The sequence below is a fragment of the Neofelis nebulosa genome, chromosome 2 (genome assembly GCF_028018385.1).
Source record: "Neofelis nebulosa isolate mNeoNeb1 chromosome 2, mNeoNeb1.pri, whole genome shotgun sequence".
In the NCBI taxonomy this organism is placed as follows: domain Eukaryota; kingdom Metazoa; phylum Chordata; class Mammalia; order Carnivora; family Felidae; genus Neofelis; species Neofelis nebulosa.
In genome coordinates, this window is record NC_080783.1 from 64,068,822 (window position 1) to 64,090,455 (window position 21,634).

General features: G+C 38.3%; 1 protein-coding gene across 1 annotated transcript; it reads left to right on the top strand.

Moving 5' to 3' along the window:
- Nucleotides 1–1,027: 1,027 nt before the first annotated feature.
- On the top strand, nucleotides 1,028–21,121 carry SPC25 (SPC25 component of NDC80 kinetochore complex). Its single transcript, XM_058714916.1, has 7 exons — nucleotides 1,028–1,160; nucleotides 2,209–2,361; nucleotides 2,466–2,531; nucleotides 7,370–7,516; nucleotides 7,961–8,065; nucleotides 13,794–13,892; nucleotides 15,895–21,121. Exons 2-7 carry the CDS (start codon nucleotides 2,223–2,225, stop codon nucleotides 16,017–16,019), a joined length of 681 nt encoding a protein of 226 aa, XP_058570899.1. The 5' UTR covers nucleotides 1,028–1,160; nucleotides 2,209–2,222; the 3' UTR covers nucleotides 16,020–21,121.
- Nucleotides 21,122–21,634: the final 513 nt, after the last annotated feature.

The following is a 21,634-nucleotide window of genomic DNA, read 5'->3' on the forward strand; positions in this document are numbered from 1 at the left end:
TTCACATTGGGTATATGAAGGAAGAAGGTATTATTATTACTATTACCCTCATTTTACAGATGAGGAAACTGAGGTCCAATAGGCAAGTAACTTGCCCGAGGACAAACTTAGTAAATGATGGAGGCTGGATTTCAAACTCAGGCACTCTTACTGCAGAGTTGGAGCAGTTAGCCACTATCGATTAACTAGAGAAGTAAAATGCCTATGGAACATTAACACTTAGATCTCCCAACAATATCCTCAGAAACTCAGCACTTTAAAATAGTAACTCCTGCCCCTGCCTCCCTGCAACACCCCTTCCCCAATACACCCAAACAACCATGAAGATATTTTCTATTCTACCAACAGCATCACCATTCTTACAAATATAGAAGTTAAAAACCTTGAATTACTTTTGGCTTCTCTGCTTCTTTTCATTTTTAAATGCAACACAGACTGTCAGAGAGGATAGGTACCAATGAGCTCGCCCATGAAAAAAAGTTTTGTGTCATTGAGTTTTCACCTGGGCAAGGACTACCAGTACTAGGTACTGCGTTTTGTTTCTGTTTCACATGCTCGAAAATAAGAGAATCAAGAAATTTTGGAAATGTTCATATTAGAAGTCAATACACAGTAATGTTCCAACCACTTCCCAATGAAAAGTAATTAAATGATGAGACATATTAAAAAATGGTGTTTTCATTAGCTTTAGTATTTTCAATTAACTTTAAGCTACAGAGAGCATTAAAGAAGGCAGTATATACTTGGCAACAGAATGCGATTAAAGTTCAATATTTATATTTGTTGCAGAAATCTTTATTTGAAACAGATGAATGACGTGCTGGGGCGAGTCCTCTCGGAGCTATTAACACTTCACAAAGCAGAGCTGAGAGTCTGACTGTCTCTCAGAAAAAAAACTACAAATCCCAGAATGCACTTTCCCCTATATTTTTCCGCGAGAATCCCGGAGGGCTAGATTAACCAATCCCTTCATGGAGAGCCTAATTATCAGCCAATCTGAAGGCGAATGAGCGACCGGGGGCGGGAGGAGGAAGGCGCCCTAAAATTTGAAATAGGAAAGTTGGCGGGGCTGCGGGAGCTGGGTCTGGAGACCTGCTGTTGGCTTGAATTGTTTCTGGTCTTGTGTGGGTTGGCGACGGGGCTCAGGTCTCCTGGAAAAGGTGAGAGAGTTGGGAGCTGACCAGGGTTCCTCGACCTGCCTGTCGCGATAGGGGAAAGTATTTCTGGGCTGGATTTGTTTTCGGGAGCGAAGTCTGTGAAATGCACGGCTTTGTTGTTTGCACTGCTGGGCTTCGCTGAGGCCGAAGTGTTCCGGGTTCCACCGAACGAGATGTGTGTGGCCTTCTTGGGAGGGTTTTGAGTTATTGGGATGGTTTTAGCGTTACAGAAAACTGGCGGGGCCTGGAGTCTTACCGGACATTGTTTTACAGAAGACACTAAGGCCCAGAGAGTTCAGGGTGACTTGTACCTTTCCTGGACTAAGCCTACTAAATTCCCACTCCAAGTAGCCTTTTTAGTACTACTTCTTCTTTTCCTGATCTGGGTGGGAGGGAGAGGCGGGCTAGATATGTCTCATAGGGTCTTATCCTATGAGAGGGGGCCAGTCATCCGTCCATTTGGGACCTGGCTGGCAATCCAGGCTGGAATTCAAAAGATCAGAATTGGAAACGCCTTAAAAGTTACCAATTTTACTTGTGAGGAAACGGAGGCAGAGTCATTTTCCAGGGTCACAGAGCTGTATGAGTGTCTTGTGCAGTTAAACTACTAACAAGTCCCTAGGAGGTAAGGATGTCCTTCCTGGAATCTTGCATCTTAACTGTAATTAAGTCCAGATGGCTTGATCCGCCCTGGAATAGCTAGAGTTAAAAGTAAGCTGCTTGGGTCACCTGGATGGCTCAGTCAGGTTAAGCATCCTACTTAGGCTCACAGTTCCTGAGGTTGAGCCCTGTATGGGCTCTGCACTGACAGCTTGGAGCCTGGAGCCTGCTTGGGATTCTGTGTCTTCCTCTTTCTGCCCCTCCCCTGCCTGTACTCTTTCTCTCTCAAGAACAAGTAAATATTTAAAAAGTAAGATATCCTTTTTAAAAAAAGCAAGCTGCTAATTATTTCCTAGCAAAAGTCAAACTGCCAAAATATGCTTGATTGGAATATGAGCTTGATTTTATTTCAACAACTTATAAAAAATACAATCAATGTTTTGTTTTGTAGCATTCTCTTACAAGATGATAGAGGACGAACTGGCACTATTTGATAAAAGCATAAATGAATTTTGGAATAAATTCAAAAGCACTGTCAGTGACACGTCCTGTCAAATGATGGGACTAAGAGATACCTACAAAGACTCCATCAAAGCACTTACAGGTAACTAAAGTTAACTTGTAACATGCTGCTTTGTTGTTCTTGTTTGTTTTTTTTTTTATGTTATTTCAGCTGAATCGAAACTTCAATTCCAATTTCTCTTTCAGAAAAGCTGTCTGTGAAATTAAAGGAAGAAGAAAGAATGGTTGAGATGTTTCTGGAATATCAAAATCGTAGGTGACAAACTATAGATCACAGAGGGTTTTTTAGATTAAACATCTGTATGCAATCCCTCATACAAGTAAAACAATATACTGTGGGGCACCTGGGTCGGTCACTTGACTCTTAATCTTCGCTCGGGTCTTGATCTCGGGGTTGTCAGTTCGGGTCCTGTGTTGGGGTCTGCACTGGGCATAAAGCCTACTTTAAAAAAAAAAAAAAAAGGAAAAGAAAAAAAAAACAGTGTATTGTGTGTGTGTGCATATATATATGCAGATACATATATAAAAATAATAAACATTTATGTATCTGCAACCCAGCTTAAGAAATAGAACATCTTATATAATACTTTTCTCTAATCCTACCTTCCAGAACTAACCTATTAATATTTAGTATTGTATTTTTGAATGTTATATAAATGGCATCATTTTCTGTATATTCTGTCCCTTTTTTTATTCATCACTGTGCTTGTGATCATCTATGCTGATGTGTAAATGACAATTTTTTGAAAAACAGGTTTGTTTTCCCATTGGAAATCATAGACTGGGGTTTAAAAGGCAGGAATTCTTCAGTTCTTCAGTTCTTTCCCTTAGGCGAAAGAATCTGGATTAACCATGTATTGGAGAAGGAGCCACTGTTACTCTCAGGAGAGGACACTGATCTGGATACATTTGGGGAGTAGGGAAGGTGGAGGGAACTCATTCACTCACCACATATTTGTTGAGCAGCTACTTTGCATCTTCAAAGAAGATACTGCAGAGAACAAATTGTTCAAAAATTCTGGCCTGCCTAGAGCATCTGTTGCTTCTATATTATTATAAGGAGGAAGACCATCTGTTCAAAGTGAGAGGCGTTTACTGTGGACCAGGCTCTTAAATCCTAAAATCATAAGGACACCTGGGAGGCTCAGTTGGTTAAGTGTCTGACTCTCAATTTCAGTTCAGGGCATCATCCCAGGGTAGTGGGAATCAAGCCTCTTCTTCAGACTCCAGGGTGGGCGTGGAGCCTGCTTAAGATTCTTTCTCTCCATCTCCTCTGCTTCTTGCCCTCTGGCACTCACTCTCTCAAAAAAAAAAAAAAAAAAAAAAAAGAACAAAAGTCCTGAAATCTTTTACAAGACCAAAATTATCCCTTTTTTCAGATGAAAAAAATTGAAGCTCACTGAGGTTACAAAACTTGGTTAAGGTCATACATTTGATAGATACAAGCTCTAGGATTGCAGCCAAATGTCTGCTCCCTCTAGTGTACCATAAAACAATCTTTCCACATGGAAGGGAAAACTCAAGGGAGGATTTATGTGGTGAGTAGTAGTGAAAGTTTGAAATATCTGCCCTAGAGAATAAGAGACAACTGACAGTGTATACATGAGTTATGCCATATCAAGGGCCCTTAACATTTATATTGGCACAAATCCATACAGTTCTTCACATGTTATAATAAAAACACTGACATATATGGTATTTATGTATCACTTAATAATTTAAAAGTTTCTGTATTATTGTGTACTCTAACCCTGTGAGTTAAAGAAATGGGGCGGCCATTATTATCCTCCTTTTATAAGAGTCTCCAAAGTTATAATTTGACCAAGGTCCTTGGGTAACAACTGAAGAGCCAGATTGGAACTGATACTTTTGGACTTTTAATATGTATCTCTTTTGCCATACATGTCTCCTTAATTATTTTTAAGTGCATTTTTCCATAGTGGCTACTCTGGAAAATAATATGCAGGGTTCCTCAGAAAATTAAAACTACCATATGATCCAGTAATTCTATTTCTGGGTGTTTATCAGAGGAAACCAAAAACACTAACTCAGGAAAACATCCGTACACTTGTTTGTTTGTTTGTTTGTTTGTTTATTGAGAGACAGCTAGCGGGAGAGGGGCAGAGGAAGAGAGACTCTTAAGCAACCTTCACAGTTGGCGTAGAGCCCGAGGTGGGGTTTGATCCCAGGCTCAATCCCACGATCCTGGGGTCATGACCTGAGTCGAAATCAAGAGTTGCATGCTCAACCAATGGAGCCATCCAGGTACCCCTGAGAGGATATTCTACCTTATTAATATGCCATATTTATTTAATGATTTACTCATTAGCCATTTAGGATGTTTTCAGCTTTTCATCATTATAAATAATACTGAACACAATCTTATGTATATAAATACTTGCATACATCTTATTTTCTTAGGTTAACTTGTAAAAATGAAATAACTGGATTAAAGGACATGAATATCCTTAAAACTTGTTTTGCAATGTCAAAAATATTCCACAAGGACTCTAGTATTTTCCATTCTTCTCGACACCAGCTGTCATTTTTGTAAACATTGTTGTAATAAATGAAAATTGGTATGTTACTTGCTTTATTTGCATTTCTGTGATTACTACTCAGGTTAAATTGTCTTTCATGTTTATTAGCCATCTGCATTCTACATTTCCTCCATTTATCTCTTTGTTTTTGTCTTAGGAATTTATATTTGTGTCTTCTTTAGATTAAGAACTGTTCAGGGAGGGTGTTTAATGGTCAAAAGCATGACCTTTGAAGTCAAGTCCTGAGTTTGAATCCAGGTCTTAACTATTTTTTGCATCCTAGCAAATAAAACTTTTGGGCAAGTTACCCAACTGCTGAGCCTTTTCCTTTTTTTTTAAATTTTTAAAAATTTTTTTTTTTTTAACGTTTTTATTTATTTTTGAGACAGAGAGAGACAGAGCATGAACGGGGGAGGGTCAGAGAGAGAGGGAGACACAGAATCTGAAGCAGGCTCCAGGCTCTGAGCCATCAGCCCAGAGCCCGATGCGGGGCTCGAACTCACGGACCGCGAGATCATGACCTGAGCTGAAGTCGGACGCTTAACCGACTGAGCCACCCAGGCGCCCCTCCTTTTTTAAATTAGAACTGCATAATGTATTATGAAATTTAAGTAAGTTTATGGAAATATAAGGTGTCGAACAAAGTTCCTAGCATATAGTAGAGTTTTATGTTTATTTGAATCAAATATGAGGGGTTTGGCCACTTATTAACTGTTATGTAGCTGGTATATGACTTTCTCTTTGATTTCTTTTTGCCTTTTAGTAAAAAGGTCTTTCCCCACAGGAAAGGCTAATTTTATATTCAGATACTGCCTTTTAGGTTTGCAAGGTTTCATTTTATATTTAAATATTTAATATATATGGAATTTATTTTGGTTTTCAGCAGGGTTTGGGAAACTGTCCACCACTTGATTTATGATATTTCATTTTTCATGTTTCCCAAAGATACCAGTGTTTGTTTGGGAATGCCTTTTTTGTTTAACTGAGCTGTATGTCGTTTCTTCAGCTAGTACTCCATTATTGTGTTAAAAGTGTCACAATCACACATGTTAAATCTGGTGGGACAAGTACCTTTCCTTGTTATTTCTCTTACCATATTTCCTTAACTGCTCTCTCCTGTGTACTCATCAGATAAATTTTATAATTTTGTTAGATCCTCCTCTTCCCTTCCCTCCGGAGTCCATTGGGATTGCATCAAATGTAGAAATGAATTTGGGAAATACTGACATCTTTATAATATTTAGAAGCATAAAATGTCTCTCCATATATATAGGTTATTTGTTCCAGACAAGTTTTGCATTATTTTTTCATACAGGGCCTACATTTCTTAATTTAGATTATTCCTGGATGTTTTGTTTGTTATTAATGTAAATGAAGTTTCGCCCTTCCTACCTCTCTCTTTCCCTCTCTTCCTTCACTTTTTAAAAAAAATTTTTTTTAATGTTTGTTTATTTTTGAGACAGAGACAGAGCACGAACAGGGGAAGGGCAGAGAGAGAGAGAGAGGGAGACACAGAATCCGAGGCAGGCTCCAGGCTCTGAGCTGTCAGCACAGAGCCCCATGCGGGGCTCGAACTCACGGACCAGACTGTGAGACCATGACCTGAGACGAAGTCGGAAGCTTAACCGACTGAGCCACCCAGGCGCCCCATCTCTTCCTTCACTCCTTTTTGTCTTTTTGGTGTTTTCCAGAACCATTTATACTGCATTATAATGAATTGTTTCTTTAAAGTACTGTGTAAAAACATTTCCAGATTTGGTTGTCTTTGATGGTGGGCTTTATTTATGTACTTATTTGAAGGGTATTGCTGCAAGCGTCATGACCTGATTTTCTTTTTGTGGTTTAATTTGGTATTCTCAGGGCGACTGGGTGGCTCAGTCGGTTAAGCGTCTGACTTCAGCTCAGGTCATGATACCGCCGTTTGTGAGTCCGAAACCCACGTCAGGCTCTGTGCTGACAGCTCAGAGCCTGGAGCCTGCTTTGCATTCTATGTCTCCCTCTCTCTCTCTGCCCCTCCCTGCTCATGCTCTGTTTCTCTCTCTCAAAAATGAATAAAAAAAATTTTTTTTAAATAATAATTTGGTATTCTCATTTTAAAAAAGAGTTTTGTCTCATTTTTATTTTCAAAGACAAATAGGAAAGAATAGGATTTTTTTTCCTTTTCTTTATAATTTTTGAACCATTAGAAAGCGCTTATCAGTTAAAACGTTTTTGGGGTACCTGGGTGGCTCAGTCGGTTAAGCATCTGACTTCTGCTCAGGTCATGATCTCATAGTTCCTGAGGTCAAGCCCCGCATGGGGCTCTGTGCTGACAGCTCAGAGCCAGGAACCTGCTTCAGATTCTGTCTCCCTCTCCCTCACTCATGCTTACTTGCGCTCTCTCTCTCTCGCTCTCTCTCTCTCTCAAAAGTAAATAAATAAAATAAGTAAGTAAATAATACACTCTTTATTAATCCTAATGAAAGTCAATATTTCAGTCTTTTCTTACCAGAGATAGATATTGGAGAACAAAGTATATATATTCTAGCTAATACTTTGTACTTCTTACAGAGATCTGTAGGCGGAATAAGCTCATTCAAGAAAAAAAAGACAGCTTGTTAAGATTGATTGCTGAAATAAAAGACAAAAATGAGAAACTAGAAGTATTGACTGCAAATATTCAGGATCTTAAGGAAGAATATGCTAGGAAGAAGGAAAGTAAGTTTCTAGTTGTACACATATTTAAAACATTAAATTTCAAAGTGGTGATGGTTCACAATTATCTATCTCTTGCCTTCTCTCCAGTTCATAGTAAAAAGGGGTAACACATCTCAGGGGCATAGCCAGCCACTCATTTCTGCAAGGAAGCTGTCTGCTAAATAAGTTAAATAAGTGGGTTTTATTTTCTTTTGTTTTACTTAAGGGTCCTTTTGGTTTTTTAATGTAACCAGAGTCATAATGCAATTGATGTGGGAGCTTAATTAAACAGAGTGGGGGACAGTTTCATTGGAGAAGCCATAGTGTAATTTATGCAACAAAGTTAATGATCACACATTCTCTTCCAGGAACTATTAAGCACACTCTTTATGCTGCAAAGTGTCTGTCTAAAAATCCTTCATATTCAAATATGTGTATTTCTTTTTTTTTTTTTTTTAATCATAGCTATTTCTGCTGCTAACAAAGCTAATGAAGAGAAGTTGAAAAGGCTACAGAAATCTGCAGACTTGTATAAAGATCGACTTGGACTAGAAATTAGAAAAATTTATGGTGAGTATATTAACGTAAGTAAAACACACGAGATTAGAAAGGTGTGTGTTTTCTTAAGTAGAGAAGAATTTTTAAAATATTTTCAAATAAAATAATGACCACATTATTAACTTTTTAGGAAACAGGAAAGAATTTAAAAATTTTTTATCACCGTAACATAATTACTGATGCCTTGGTTATTTATCATCCAGTATTGTAATAAATGTATGTTTGGCATGATTGCCAACATGAAAGTAATTTTTGTTCCTTGTTCTTCCTGGTATTCTATGATCAGCATTTTTCCAGTTGCTATAGCCTTCCCATGGTAATTTTAAAATAGCGACGTAATAATTCATTCCATTAATGTCTCTTAATTTATGCAATCTTTTATCTACCTAATACAGGTATTGTTTCTAACTTAACGTTCAGATTCTGCCAGTGTTTCAGTTTTAGAAGTACTATAGTGAATACAGACTTATCCATTTCTTTTGTATAATTTCCGTGGAATTCCTAGGGAGGCATTACTGGGGTAAAGCGTGTAAATATTTTAATGACCGTGATGTGTGGTGTATGTGGCAGTTTATAGCACTACTCACGGTGTTAGCAGCCCCCAGGATCACCGTCAGGTTTGGGGATTCGCTAGAAAGACTTACAGGATGCAGCATAGAATCAGTCATATTGACGGCTCAGATGTATGGCAGAAACTACAATAAACTGCAGAACAGCCCCAAAAAGACACTGGGGCAAAGTCTAAAAGAAACACTTTTTTCAGGCATAGTTTTTTAAGAGTCCTAACCCAGCAGAGTCACACAAGACATGCTTATTAATTCCTTTAGCATTGAATGTGACGATACACAGGAAGGGTTGTCTACCAGGGAAGTTCATCAGAGACTCAGGAAGCTTGTGCTGGTTTTCCCTGCACTTCGCCCTATGTGTTTTTTTCCTCTTGCTGATTTTGCCATAGTCTTTCGCTGTGATAAATTATAGCCCTGTGTATGACCCTCTGGTGAATCGTATGAGTTCTCTTAGCAAATCTTCAAACCTAGGGTGGTTTGGGGGACTCCCAACACACCAGCCAAGGGCCAGCTTGCAAGCAGACCTTTGTAAGATTCTAAGGATAGCATCGTCAGGCCTGCCGCGTTAATTCTTTTGTGCACACCTCTCTACGATGTAAAGTGTACCCACTTCATTGTATTCTTGCCAGAACTGTATTTTGTTTGTTTGTTTGTTGTTGTTTGGCAGCAAAGTAGATATAATTGGAGCATTGTTTTTTAAGTGCATTTCTTTATTAATGAACAGGTAAACTTTTCTTCTGAATATTTACTGTATTTCTTAGATTTTTTGGTCTCTTCATTCATATATCTATTAGTCTTTTTTGTGCCCCCCCATCTGTTGAAATAAGCTTTTAATTAAAAAGTTAAATTTTATTAAAATAAAATATTAAATTTTATTAAAAATATTAAATTAAACTTTTTTTAAATGTTTATTGATTTTTGAGAGAGAAAGAGAAAAAGCATGAGTGGGGGATGGGCAGAGAGAGGGAGACAGAGGATCTGAAATAGGAGTTGCACTGACAGCAGAGAGCTTGATGCAGGGCTCGAACTCATGAACTGTAAGATCATGATCTGAGCCGAAGTCGGACACTTAACCAACTGAGCCACCCAGGTACCCCCCAAATATTAACCTTTTGATTAGAGGGAAATACAGGGTCCAACTCTGAATTTTTTTTTTTTTTTTTAATTTTTTTTTCAACATTTTTTATTTATTTTTGGGACAGAGAGAGACAGAGCATGAACGGGGGAGGGGCAGAGAGAGAGGGAGACACAGAATCGGAAACAGGCTCCAGGCTCCGAGCCATCAGCCCAGAGCCTGACGCGGGGCTCGAACTCACGGACCGCGAGATCGTGACCTGGCTGAAGTCGGACGCCTAACCGACTGCGCCACCCAGGCGCCCCCCAACTCTGAATTTTTGATCCATTGGACTCACTGTCATCCTGAGGTGTTTTGGGGTCAGAAAGCTTTAAAATTATTTTCAGATTTAAAATTAGAACTTTCTCCACAAATATCATATGACTTCACTCATATGAGGACTTTAAGACACAGATTAGATGAACATAAGGGAAGGGAAGCAAAAAATAATGTCAAAACGGAGGGGGACAAAACGCAAGAGACTTTTAAATATGGAGAATGAGCAGAGGCTTACTGGAGGGGTTGTGGGAGGGGGGATGGGCTAACTGGGTAAGGGACATTAAGGAATATACTCCTGAAATCATTGTTGCACTATATGCTAACTAACTTGGATGTAAATTAAAAAAAATAAAAATTAGAATTTTCTCATGGCACCTGGATCGCTCAATGGGTTAAGCATTCAACTCTTGGTTTCAGCTCAGGTGATGATTTCACAATTCATGGGTTCAAGCCCCAAGCTGGGCTCCATGCTGACATTGCAGAGCCTGCTTGGGATATTCTGTCTCTCTCTCTCTCTCTCTCTCTCTCTCTCTCTCTGTACCCCTCCCTTGCTCACTCTGTATTCCTCTCTCTCAAAATAAGTAAAGAAACATTTACAAAAGAATTAGAACTTTTCATAGCCCTCAAAGTCAGGAAATAATCCTTTTTTAAAAAGGATTTTATTTTTTTTTTTTTTATTTTTTTTTTTTAAATTTTTTTTTTTTAACATTTATTTATTTTTGAAACAGAGAGAGACAGAGCATGAACGGGGGAGGGGCAGAGAGAGAGGGAGACACAGAATTGGAAGCAGGCTCCAGGCTCTGAGCCATCAGCCCAGAGCCCGACACGGGGCTCGAACTCACGGACTGTGAGATCGTGACCTGAGCTGAAGTCGGACGCTCAACCGACCGAGCCACCCAGGCGCCCCTAAAAAGGATTTTAAAAAGAATTTTAAAAGGATTTTAAAAGAGAAACCCAAATTAAACTCTTTGTTATCTTATGATGTCTTTTTTCCTTGGCATACATCTATTACCATTAACACTTTTTTTTTTCTTTTCAACTTTTTATTTAAATTGTAGTTAGTTAACAACAGTGTGCAATATTGCTTTCAGGAGTAGAACCCAATGATTCATCACTTACATACAATACCCAGTGCTCATCACATCAAATGCCCTCCTTTTTTTTTTTTTTCAACGTTTTTTATTTATTTTTGGGACAGAGAGAGACAGAGCATAAACGGGGGAGGGGCAGAGAGAGAGGGAGACACAGAATCGGAAACAGGCTCCAGGCTCCGAGCCATCAGCCCAGAGCCTGACGCGGGGCTCGAACTCACGGACCGCGAGATCGTGACCTGGCTGAAGTCGGACGCTTAACCGACTGCGCCACCCAGGCGCCCCTAAATGCCCTCCTTAATACGCATCTAGCCCATCCCCAACCACCTCCCCTCTAGCAACCTTCAGTTTGTTCTCTATAGTAAAGAGTCTCTTATGGTCTATTTCCCTCCACCCCTCTTCCCATATGTTCATCTATTTTGTTTCTTAAATTTCAGATATGAGTGAAATCATATGGTATTTGTGTTTCTCTGATTTATTTCACTTAGCATAATACACGCTAGCTCCATCCACATCACTGCAAATGGCAAGATTTCATTCTTTTTGATGGCAGAGTAGTATTCCTGTCTGTGTGTGTGTGTGTGTGTGTGTGTGTGTGTGTGTGTGCGCACGCGCGCGCGTGCACATGCCATTCAAAAGTCGATGGACATTTGGGCTCTTTCCATAATTTGGCTATTGTTGATAATGCTGCTAAAAACGTTGGGGTGCATGTTTCCATTCAAATCAATATTTTTGTCCTTTCAATAAATATCTAGTAGTGCAGTTGCTGGATCATACAGTAGTTCTATTTTTAACTTTTTAAGTAACTGTTCTCCAGAGTGGCTGCACCAGTTTGCATTCCCTCCAACAGAGCACAAGGGTTCCCCTTTCTCCACATCTTCGCCAACAGCTATTAACACTTTTAAAAATCTGGTCTACTGATGTAATTATTTCATTTTGAATAAAAATGCAAGACAAATGTTTTTCAAAGTTTCTGAACTTTACTTTTTTATAATTAAAAGCATTTTTTAAATGAAATTTACTAATTTTTTTATTTTGTAGAGCAAAACTAAAATGCATGTGAGTTTCTACTTTGTGGCTGCCATTTTTTTTATTAAAAAAATGTTTAATGTTTTTGAGAGAGTGTGAGAGCACATGAGTAGGGGGAGGAGCAGAGAGAGAAGGAGACAGAATTGGAAGCAGGCTCCAGGCTCTATGCTGACAGCTCAGGGGCTCAAACTCACGAGCTGTGACAGCTCAGGGGCTCAAACTCACCATGATCTGAGCTGAAGTCGGATGCTTAACCAACCCAGGCACCTCTGTGGCTGCCATTTTTAATTTCTTCTGGGCATTTACTCCTTTGGGAACATTTGGAGGTCTTTTGGAAAAATAGGCTTTAATTGCAGATAACTATGTAGAAAAAGTCAAATCTGTTCAATATTTTTTATTGTGATAAAACTACATGACATAGAATTTGCCATTTTAACTATTTTTTATTGTACAATTCTGTAGCATTACATTAACAGTGCTGTGCAACCATCACCACTATTTCCAGAATTCTTTAATACCACAAACAGAAATTCTGTACCCATTAAACAATAACTTATTCCTCCTTCCCCAGCCCCTGATAACTTCTACTTTCTGTCTCTCTAAATTTACCTATTCTAAGTATTTCATGTAGGTGGAATCATACAGTATTTGTCCTGTTCTTTTGCGTCTGGATTATTGTATTTAGCATGATGTTTTCGAGGTTCATTCATGTTGTAGCATGTATCAGAAGTTCATTCCTTTTTATTACCAAATGATATTCTGTTGTGACTATACCATATTTTGTTTCTTTAGTCATCTGTCAGTGAACACAGTTATTACCACCTTTTGGCTGCTGTGAGTAATGCTGGTGTAAGCATTGGCATCGTTATTTGAGTCCCTATTCTCTATTCTTTTTTTTGATATGTACTGAGGAGTGGAGTTACTGGGTCTTTGCAATTCTTTATGTAACTTTTTGAGGAACTGCCAAGCTGTTTTCCGCAGCTGCAACGCCATTTTACATTCCTACTAGCAATGTCCTGATTTCTCCATGTCTTCATTCACACTGTTCTTTTCTTTTTTCTTGTTTTGTTTTGTTTTGTTTTGTTTTTTGTTTTGTTATAGCTGTCCTGGTGGGTATAAAATAATATCTCATTGTAGTTTTGGGTTGCATTTCCCCAGTGATTAGTGGTATTGAGCATCTTTCCATGTGCTTATTATTGGACATTTGTATCTATTCTTCGGAGAAATACTTACTCAAGTCCTTAGTCCAGTTTTTAATTGGATTGCTTTTCTTTTAGTTGTTCAGTTGTAGTTCTTTTAAATGTATTCTCTATATTAAGTCCATATCCGAGATAGGATTTGCAAATATTTTCTCCCATTCTGTGGGTTATCTTTCCACTGCCTTGGTAATATCCTTTAAAGGACAAAAGTTTTTAATTTTGATGAAGTCTAATTTATCAGTTCTTTTCTTTTGTTACTTGTGTTTTTGTATCATGTTTAAACTGTAATTCATTTAAAACTAATTTGTAACTTGTACATTTGGAGGCTTGGTTAAGTGTATATATACACATACGTTTAGCAGTCTAGATACTGATTAAGGACAGAGGTGAGAAAGCTCATCTCCATTGAAAGGCTTGGCACAATAAAATATTCTCACACCAAATAATTTAATTTTTTTTCAGGTGATAAGTTGCAGTTTATATTTACTAATATTGACCCTAAGCATCCTGAGAACCCTTTTATGTTTTCCCTCCACCTAAATGAAGCAAGGGAATATGAGGGTATGTATTCCTCTCTCTTAACTGATATTTAAGACTGGCATCCAAAATGTTATCTGACTCAGCATATAGAGTAATATGAAGGAGCGGTGCCTGGGTGGCTCAGTCGGTTAAGTGTCTGACTCTTGGTTTCGGCTCAGGTCATGATCTCACAGTTTTGTGAGTATGAGCCCCATGTTGGGCTCTGTGCTGACCCTGAGGAGCCTGCTTGGAATTCTCTCTGTCTCTGTCTCTGTCTCTCTCTCTGCCCCTCCCTCCTAGCACTCTGTCTCTTTCAAAATAAATAAATAAACTTAAAAAAATAAAGTAATATGAAAGAAAGTAATGTTCCCACAAGGTGTCCCTTTCTTTGCCAGCTTGCTTCATGGGATAGGGTCTTCTAAAGGCTGTGAATGTAGTTTCGATTTATAGTTATTATCTAGGAGCCTTAATATGTAACTTCTATTCAGGATGGCACAGTGCCACCTTGGTAGAAAAGTCTAAAAGACCACCGATCACTGCATTTCATATGCAAGTATGAATTATCCTTTTAGAGAACATAAAACTATAAAGGATATGACTATATAAATGTGAATATTATAATGTATTCAAGTAGGTGATTTTAAAAGCAAATGCTAAGTCATCAGAATGTGATCACTTATTTTCCCAAAAATCAATTTAAGAAATATTATCCTCTCCTGAAAAATCGCACACATTGGTAATTTAGCTCACCTACGGATTCTCCAGCAGGCCAGAAAGGCATCGATTTATGGGGAATATATGTGATTGGTAATAGTTGGAACTAGAAGAGAATGGAAATATATTTATCTCTCTTTAATTCTTGGGCCCCTTTTAAAGTAATTTTTAATTTATTGGAATTCAGAAAAATGGTTCTCAGCTCATTAGACCTGTGTTCTCATCTGAAAGCATTTGTAGCACACATACACTCAGGAGGACTGCTGAGTTGTCTCCTTAATGTGCCCCGGTGACTTGATCCTCATTCTCATGGAATTTGTATTTAGGAACCTAATTCATGGGCAAATTTTTTCTCTCTGTAAATATCTTCTAATGAGTGCTAAAGTTTCAAAAGCAAACCCCAAAACCCACATACCTTGCATATCCTCTCCTGCTACATAGGGTCATGGTATTTGATAGTGTGTTAAAATAGAATCTACAGTGTGATTTTGAACCAAATGCCTTTTGTTCTTTCTCTGCTGTGGTCCTGGTCCTTGTGTCCTAAACAATCTCTACCAAAGAACTGGAAATCTGATATGGTTGACTTTCTTCCCCTTGGGCAAAGGACCAAATTGTTGGGAGAGAAAGCTGAATCATTCCTTTCCTTTGACCACCCTCACTGGAGATTTGTTTACAATTTGTACAACTGCATGTTGAGAGGTGTACCGTTATTTGTGACTTTGTGTCACATTTGATTAGTAGGTCCTGTAAATACCACTTTTAGAATAGCAACCACATTTTCTAGTGAACACTTGTAAAACCTTAGATTTTTTCCCCATAATTGTAAATTACTAAAAGTTGTCATTGAAAGCTGTTCTTTTTTTGATCCAGTGGCCAGAAACTAGAATTCAAGCCAAAGTTTACAGAGAAAACTGACTTAACAGTTAAAAAAACAAAACAAAACAAAAAACCCAACATACACATGCACGCGCGCGCACACACACACACACACACACACACCTGTTAAAACAGTTTAGTTAAAATGTTAAGAAAGATGACTGGAAATGGCATTCTGTTCTTTTTATCACTGAGTTCTTCAATCCCTTGACTACCATCTGTTTAAAGTACAATTATAGTACTTAAGATTTTAATATTTACAGATTAAACAAAGAAAAGGTCCAAAAGATAGTTAGGATATGAAAATCAAGTGTATCTGTTGTTCTATGCTGGAAGCATTTCAGTAAAATGGAATTGAAATAATTTGAATCAGATGAAAGCATCTAAGTTAGAAACACTTCTCTCCCATAAAAAATCTCATTCACATTATCTTCCCTTTTTTTTTTTCTTCTAGTGTCAGATAGTGCTCCTCATCTTGAGTGCCTAGCAGAATTTCAAGAGAAAGTAAGGAAGACCAACAATTTCTCGGCTTTTCTTGCCAATGTCCGGAAAGCTTTTACTGCTATGGTTTATAATTAATATATGAATAGTATATAAACACTTTATTTTTCTTCCCTATTGTGTATCTCTTTTAAAAGAATTCTCATTATCCACTGTTTGCTTGTAATTCTTTTGTATTTTTGTAACATTTCTGTGTGGTTTATTTCTTTAAATTATTTTAACTAAAATCTTAAATAAAATTTATAAAGTCAAATGTGTTCTTTTTAAGATGAAAGATAGTATACTATGATAAATGTGTGGGGATATATATATATATATATATATGTATTAGGAAGAGAGTTTCAGAGCACTTCCCCTCAGTTGCCTCTTATGCCTAGGACTTGGCTCAGAGCTCTGCTTACCATCATATAGCAGTAGAATTTATCTGAGAAGAATGCTATGGGTTGGTAGGAATGTTATCACTGGCCCATCCCAGTGTGCAAGCCAGCTTTTAGGAACCATTGATTGGGATTTTTCTGCAGAGATAAAAAGCTAATAAACTGCCCTAGAGATTGGAGTGTGTGCTACTAACAAAGACTTTTTTTTTCAACATTTTATTTTTTTAATATCAAATATTTAATATATATTAAACAACATACTAATATACAAGCAGTAGGCCAAATAAGGAATCAAACGGCAAATCAAAATATGTGAAAACAAAAGAAAAAGAAAACACAATATTCTAAAACCTATGGGATGCAGCAAAAGCAGATTTTAGGGTGAAATTTATGCCATAAATGGTAGTACTAAGAAAAATGGTTTAAATAATATTGCACCCCAAGAAACTAAAAAAAGAAGGTTAGCCAATATTTAGTAGAGGAAGCAAATAAAAATTGGAAATAAACTAGAGACCAGAATAAACAATAACATAACATTGAAAGTAATGACCAGATTTCTAAAAAAAAAAATGAACAAAATTGGCAATACATAGTGTGATAACAGATTACTATAAACCATCACTAACAAATCAATTTCTAAAACTTAGGGGAAAAGCCCAGGTAATTCCAAAAAATGCACAAGTTACTGAAATTGAATCATGAATCTTGAATCCAGGAAACAGGAAATCTTAGATCAAGAATAAGAATGAAAGCTGAATTAGGAATCAAAAATCTCCCATCACAGAAAAGCCTAAGACTACATGGTTTCATTGGTGAATTCTACCAAACATTTAAATGAATAATTAATGACAACTTGTATCAAAATCTTACAAATACTGGAATAGAGGGAACACATTCAAATCATTCTATGAAGCCAGTATTACCCTAACACTAAAGCAGGATAAAAACAATATGAGAACAGAAAAGTATTTGTCCGATATAAGTACTGCTACTCTGGCTTGCTTTTGACATCTATTTGCATGATAAATATTTCCCCACCCCCTCACTTTCAACCTGCAGATGTCTTAAGGTTCATAATGAGTCTCTTGTAGGTAGCATATAGATGGGTCTTGTTTTTTTATCCTTTCTGGCACCCTATGTCTTTTGATTGGGACCATTTAGTACATTTATATTCAAAGTAATTATTGGCATGTGTTTATAGCCATTTTATTACTTGTTTTTTCATTGTTTCTGGAGATTTTCTCTGATCTTGTCTGTCACTTTTGGTCTCTCCTTTGCACTCAAGGAGTCCTCTTTACTATTTATTGCAGATCTGGTTTAGTGGTCACGAACTCCTTCAGTTTTTGTTTGTCTGGGACACTCTTTATCTCTCCTTCTATTCTGAATGATAGCCTTGCTGAATAGAGTATTCTTGGCTGCAGTTTTTTCCCATTTAGCACTTTGAATATATCATGCCACTCCCTACTGGCTTGCCAAGTCTCTGTTGAGAAATCTCTAGCTAGCCTTATGGATTTTCCCTTGTGAATTAAGGACTTCTCTTGTCTTGCTGCTTTTAAGACTTCTTTCTTTATCATTATATTTTGCAGATTTAATTAGAATATGCCCAGGTGTTGGCCTGCTTTTGTTGATTTTGTTGGGAGTTCTCTGTGCCTCTTGAATATGGATTTCTCCTTCCTTGCCCAGATGAGGGAGATTTTCTGCTTCCCTTCCTTTCCCTTCCCTTCCCTTCCTTCTTTTCTCTTTTTTTCTTTTCTATGCTTTTCCCTTCTTTTCTATTCTTTTCTTTTCAGAGAGAAAGAGCATGAGAGTCAGGGAGAGGGACAGAGGGAGGGAGGGAGAGAGAGAGAGAATCCTAAGCAGGTTCCATGCTCAGTGCAGAGCCCAACACCGAGCTCAATCCCATGAACCTTGGATCATGACCCAAGCTGAAATCAAGAGTTGGACACTCAACCTACTGAGCCACCCAAGCACCCCTCTGCTGTTATTTCTTGAAATAAATTTCTGCTAACTTTTCTCTCCTTCTTCTTCTGGGACTCCTATAAGTGTTACTACATTTCATGGAGTCACTGAGTTCTCTATTTTCATGCCACATAGTTCTTCTTTCTCTCTTTTGTTCAGCTTACTTTCCATTATTTTGTCTTCTAAGTCACTAATTTATTCCTCTGCTTCTTCCAACTTACTCTTCATTGCACCAAGCCTATTTTCAATCTCATTTATTGCAGTCTTCATTCTGATTTTTTTTTAACTTATCTCTGTGGTAAGGGTCTCCCTGATGTCTTCTATTCTCTTCTCAAGCCCAGTGAGGATCCTTATGATTGTTGTTTTAAATTCTCCATCAGGCATGTTACTTATATCTGCTTATCTTAGGCCTTTGGCCATGGTCTTATCTTGTTCTTTCATTTGGCATAAATTCCTCTGTCTTGACATTTTGTTTAAGTCTCTGACTTTTACTTTGTGCTGCAAAGTCAATTATACTCCTGCCCCTGCAAGTTATGGCCGTATGAAGAAGAGGTCAGGTATTGCCAATTCATGGCACTTCACAGGGTGTCTCTGGTATGTGCTGCATGTTTTGGTTGCTCTATCTTTCAGGCCAGTTGTCTGCAGAGTTTTTCCTTGACTACTGTGGGCAGTGTTTGGTCCCCGGCCTGAATGTGGAGAGTTTTAACTAGATGTGCTCTGGTCTGTGAAACCTGACAACAACTCCACCAGAACTGAGGCCCTGTAGAACTCTCTGGTTGAGAGAGGTGGTGTGGGCAGGGGTTTGTGCTGGTCTCCTGGGGGAGGGGCCTGCCACACTGGGACTGAGGCAACCTTGACTGAGAAGGGCAGTCCCACCAGCACATGGGTCAGTAAGGGCGGGGGGACGGGGAGGGCGTTGGTATAAGCAAGTTAGGCAGCCAGTGTACAGGCTGAGCTGCTTCCCTCAGGTGGCTCTGTGTTTATGCTGAGGAGCAGGGGAGGGAGATGGTTCCAGCCAGCTCCTTTGTTCCCAAAGAGGCATCTGGAGCTTGTGCCTGACAACGTCTTATCCTATTTTATCACCGTCTTGACTCAAGGGAATATTTTAACAGTGACAGTACAATGAGCAAAAGTACAGCTTTCCTAAGCAGACCTTTACATTTGGCCTTCTTTTTTGATATAACTACATTTAAATGATACATAAAATTGTATCAAAACCCGATTTTGGTTTTTGTGGACCTAGCTTGATTTGGAGCTCAAATTATATTAGTAGGATCCATTGTTTAGCTGTTTTTTTCTAGGTTGAGGCCCCACATGGTAGACCCCAGCAACTTCAAGCCGATCCCAATCCCTAAACCAATCACTGGTGATCAGGGGGTAAAGTACATACTTTGATTAGACTAGCTCCCAGCTGTAACCCAGGTGTGGAGGTAGGTTAACTTCAAAAATGGAGCTAAGAGAAGGGGCATTATAGTTCTCTAAGGGACAGACTAGATAATTTGACATCAAAAAATATCAGGTTACTGCTACAGTGAATATATATTTACTTAATTCCCTACCTGAATTATATCTACAAGGAACAAGCATAAAATGTAAAGAAAAATCTTCATTCACTGAAACTAGACGAAAACCATGTCTCATAGCACAAACTCTTGAAGATACAATGTTTTGTATCATGTAGTGAGGAAGGCATTGAGCTGGCTTGCCTTGGTAAGAAACTCTGAAGTGTTCCTTTCACCTGCAAGTTACAGAGATAGAGATTGGGGATGAAAGAAGAAATGGGGAGCTTCCTTCCACCTAGGGTCCATTTCTCTTTAGGGACAGCCATTTTTCATTTCTAAATGGGCGTGGAGGTAGGGCAAGATCTGGGAGGTAAGGCCAGGTAGGAGGAAAGTCCCAAAAGGACAATGTAGGAACCAGCTTTACTGCTGGGGTCCAAAGAAAAGTGCACTATCATACGAAACAAAAGGCCTTAAGTAGTGGAACTTTATAGTGATTTGTTTTCTCACCTGAGAAGTTGATTTGTTCCAAAATTGGAATTGGTTCGGGCTGGACACTTTAGAAAACTAGCTATTTCTTTTTAAAAACTTTTATGTGCCTGGCACTGTTCTAAGCCCTTTACATATGTCTACTCATTTATATTTCCTCAACAGCCTGTGAGGTAGATACTATCAATAACCTTGTTCTACAGATAAGAAATCCAACGTAGTAAGAGTTCAAGTAACTTTGAGTCACACAGCTCATAAGCGTTAGAGTCGGAATTCAAACGTAGGTGGCGGTCTGCCACCTAATTCACGAGCTTCACGTGGACTACACCTTATGCATTTCTGTGCTGCATTGCAGGAAAAGTATATGAAGACAAAGCCCTTAACAAAGATTCTAAACAAACTTGAACTTCAATAATATAACGTAGCATTTGTGTTTCTATAGAAGTATAAAGATTAAGAGAAAGAAAGGTAAACTCTCTTGAAAGTAGAGGAATATGCTTTGTCTGGATCCATAGGAAATACCTTCACCGAGACAACAAAACAGCTTCAAATCTCGGGGAGACAATGAGCAGAGTACCTGGCCTTTTGGACCCAAATGGCTCACTGAAACAGTCTCTAAGCCTCAAAAACTGCAGTCATCAATTTTATGGAAATGTTGGACGGAGGGCTGTTGACTTAGGTATAACTCTATCTGTTCAGTCAAATATAAAGACCTTAATTGTTGAGGGTCACTATGTGCCAACCCAGGAATATTCTGGAGCTAATATTACCAATATATTATCTTAAATGATAAAGTGGCTACATTGTGAAAATGTCATTTTGAATGAATAAAAATACACATGAAAAGCAAACCAAACTATCTCATTAAGTTTGCTCTTTTTGATACATTGTATTTAGGATGGTATATTGCAAAACTAAAATAATTTTAGGGGTGCCTGGGTGGCTCAGTTGGTTAAGCATCCAACTCTTGATTTTGGCTCAGGTCATGATCTTACAGTTTGTGAGACTGAACCCCTCATCAGGCTCTGCACTGATCATGGAGCCTGCTTAAGATTCTCCCTCTCTCTCTCTCTTTCTCTCTCTCCCTCTACCCCTCCCCCAGCTCACGTGCTCTCTCTCTCTCTCTCTCTCTCTCTCAAAACTAAACTTGAAAAAATAATTTTAACCATTTAAAATCTTCCTGATATGGAAATAAAACACAATATACAAAGGTAAGATTTTCCTAAATGGAAAAGAAACACACAAGTAGTAAAGCTGATTAAAATGGAACCCAAGGGCACCTGGGTGGTTCAGTCAGTTAAGCATCTGACTTTGGCTTAAGTCATGATCTGACAGTTCATGGGTTCGAGCCCCACATGGGGCTCTCTGC

What these genes read in the sequence shown, in the direction of transcription:
- SPC25 (XM_058714916.1), top strand. Translation starts at nt 2,223, where the DNA reads ATGATAGAGGACGAACTGGCACTATTTGATAAAAGCATAAATGAATTT. An exon ending in ATATGCTAGGAAGAAGGAAA is followed by an intron (nt 7,517 to 7,960) that starts GTAAGTTTCTAG and finishes TTTTAATCATAG; the next exon opens with CTATTTCTGCTGCTAACAAA. An exon ending in AGAAATTAGAAAAATTTATG is followed by an intron (nt 8,066 to 13,793) that starts GTGAGTATATTA and finishes ATTTTTTTTCAG; the next exon opens with GTGATAAGTTGCAGTTTATA.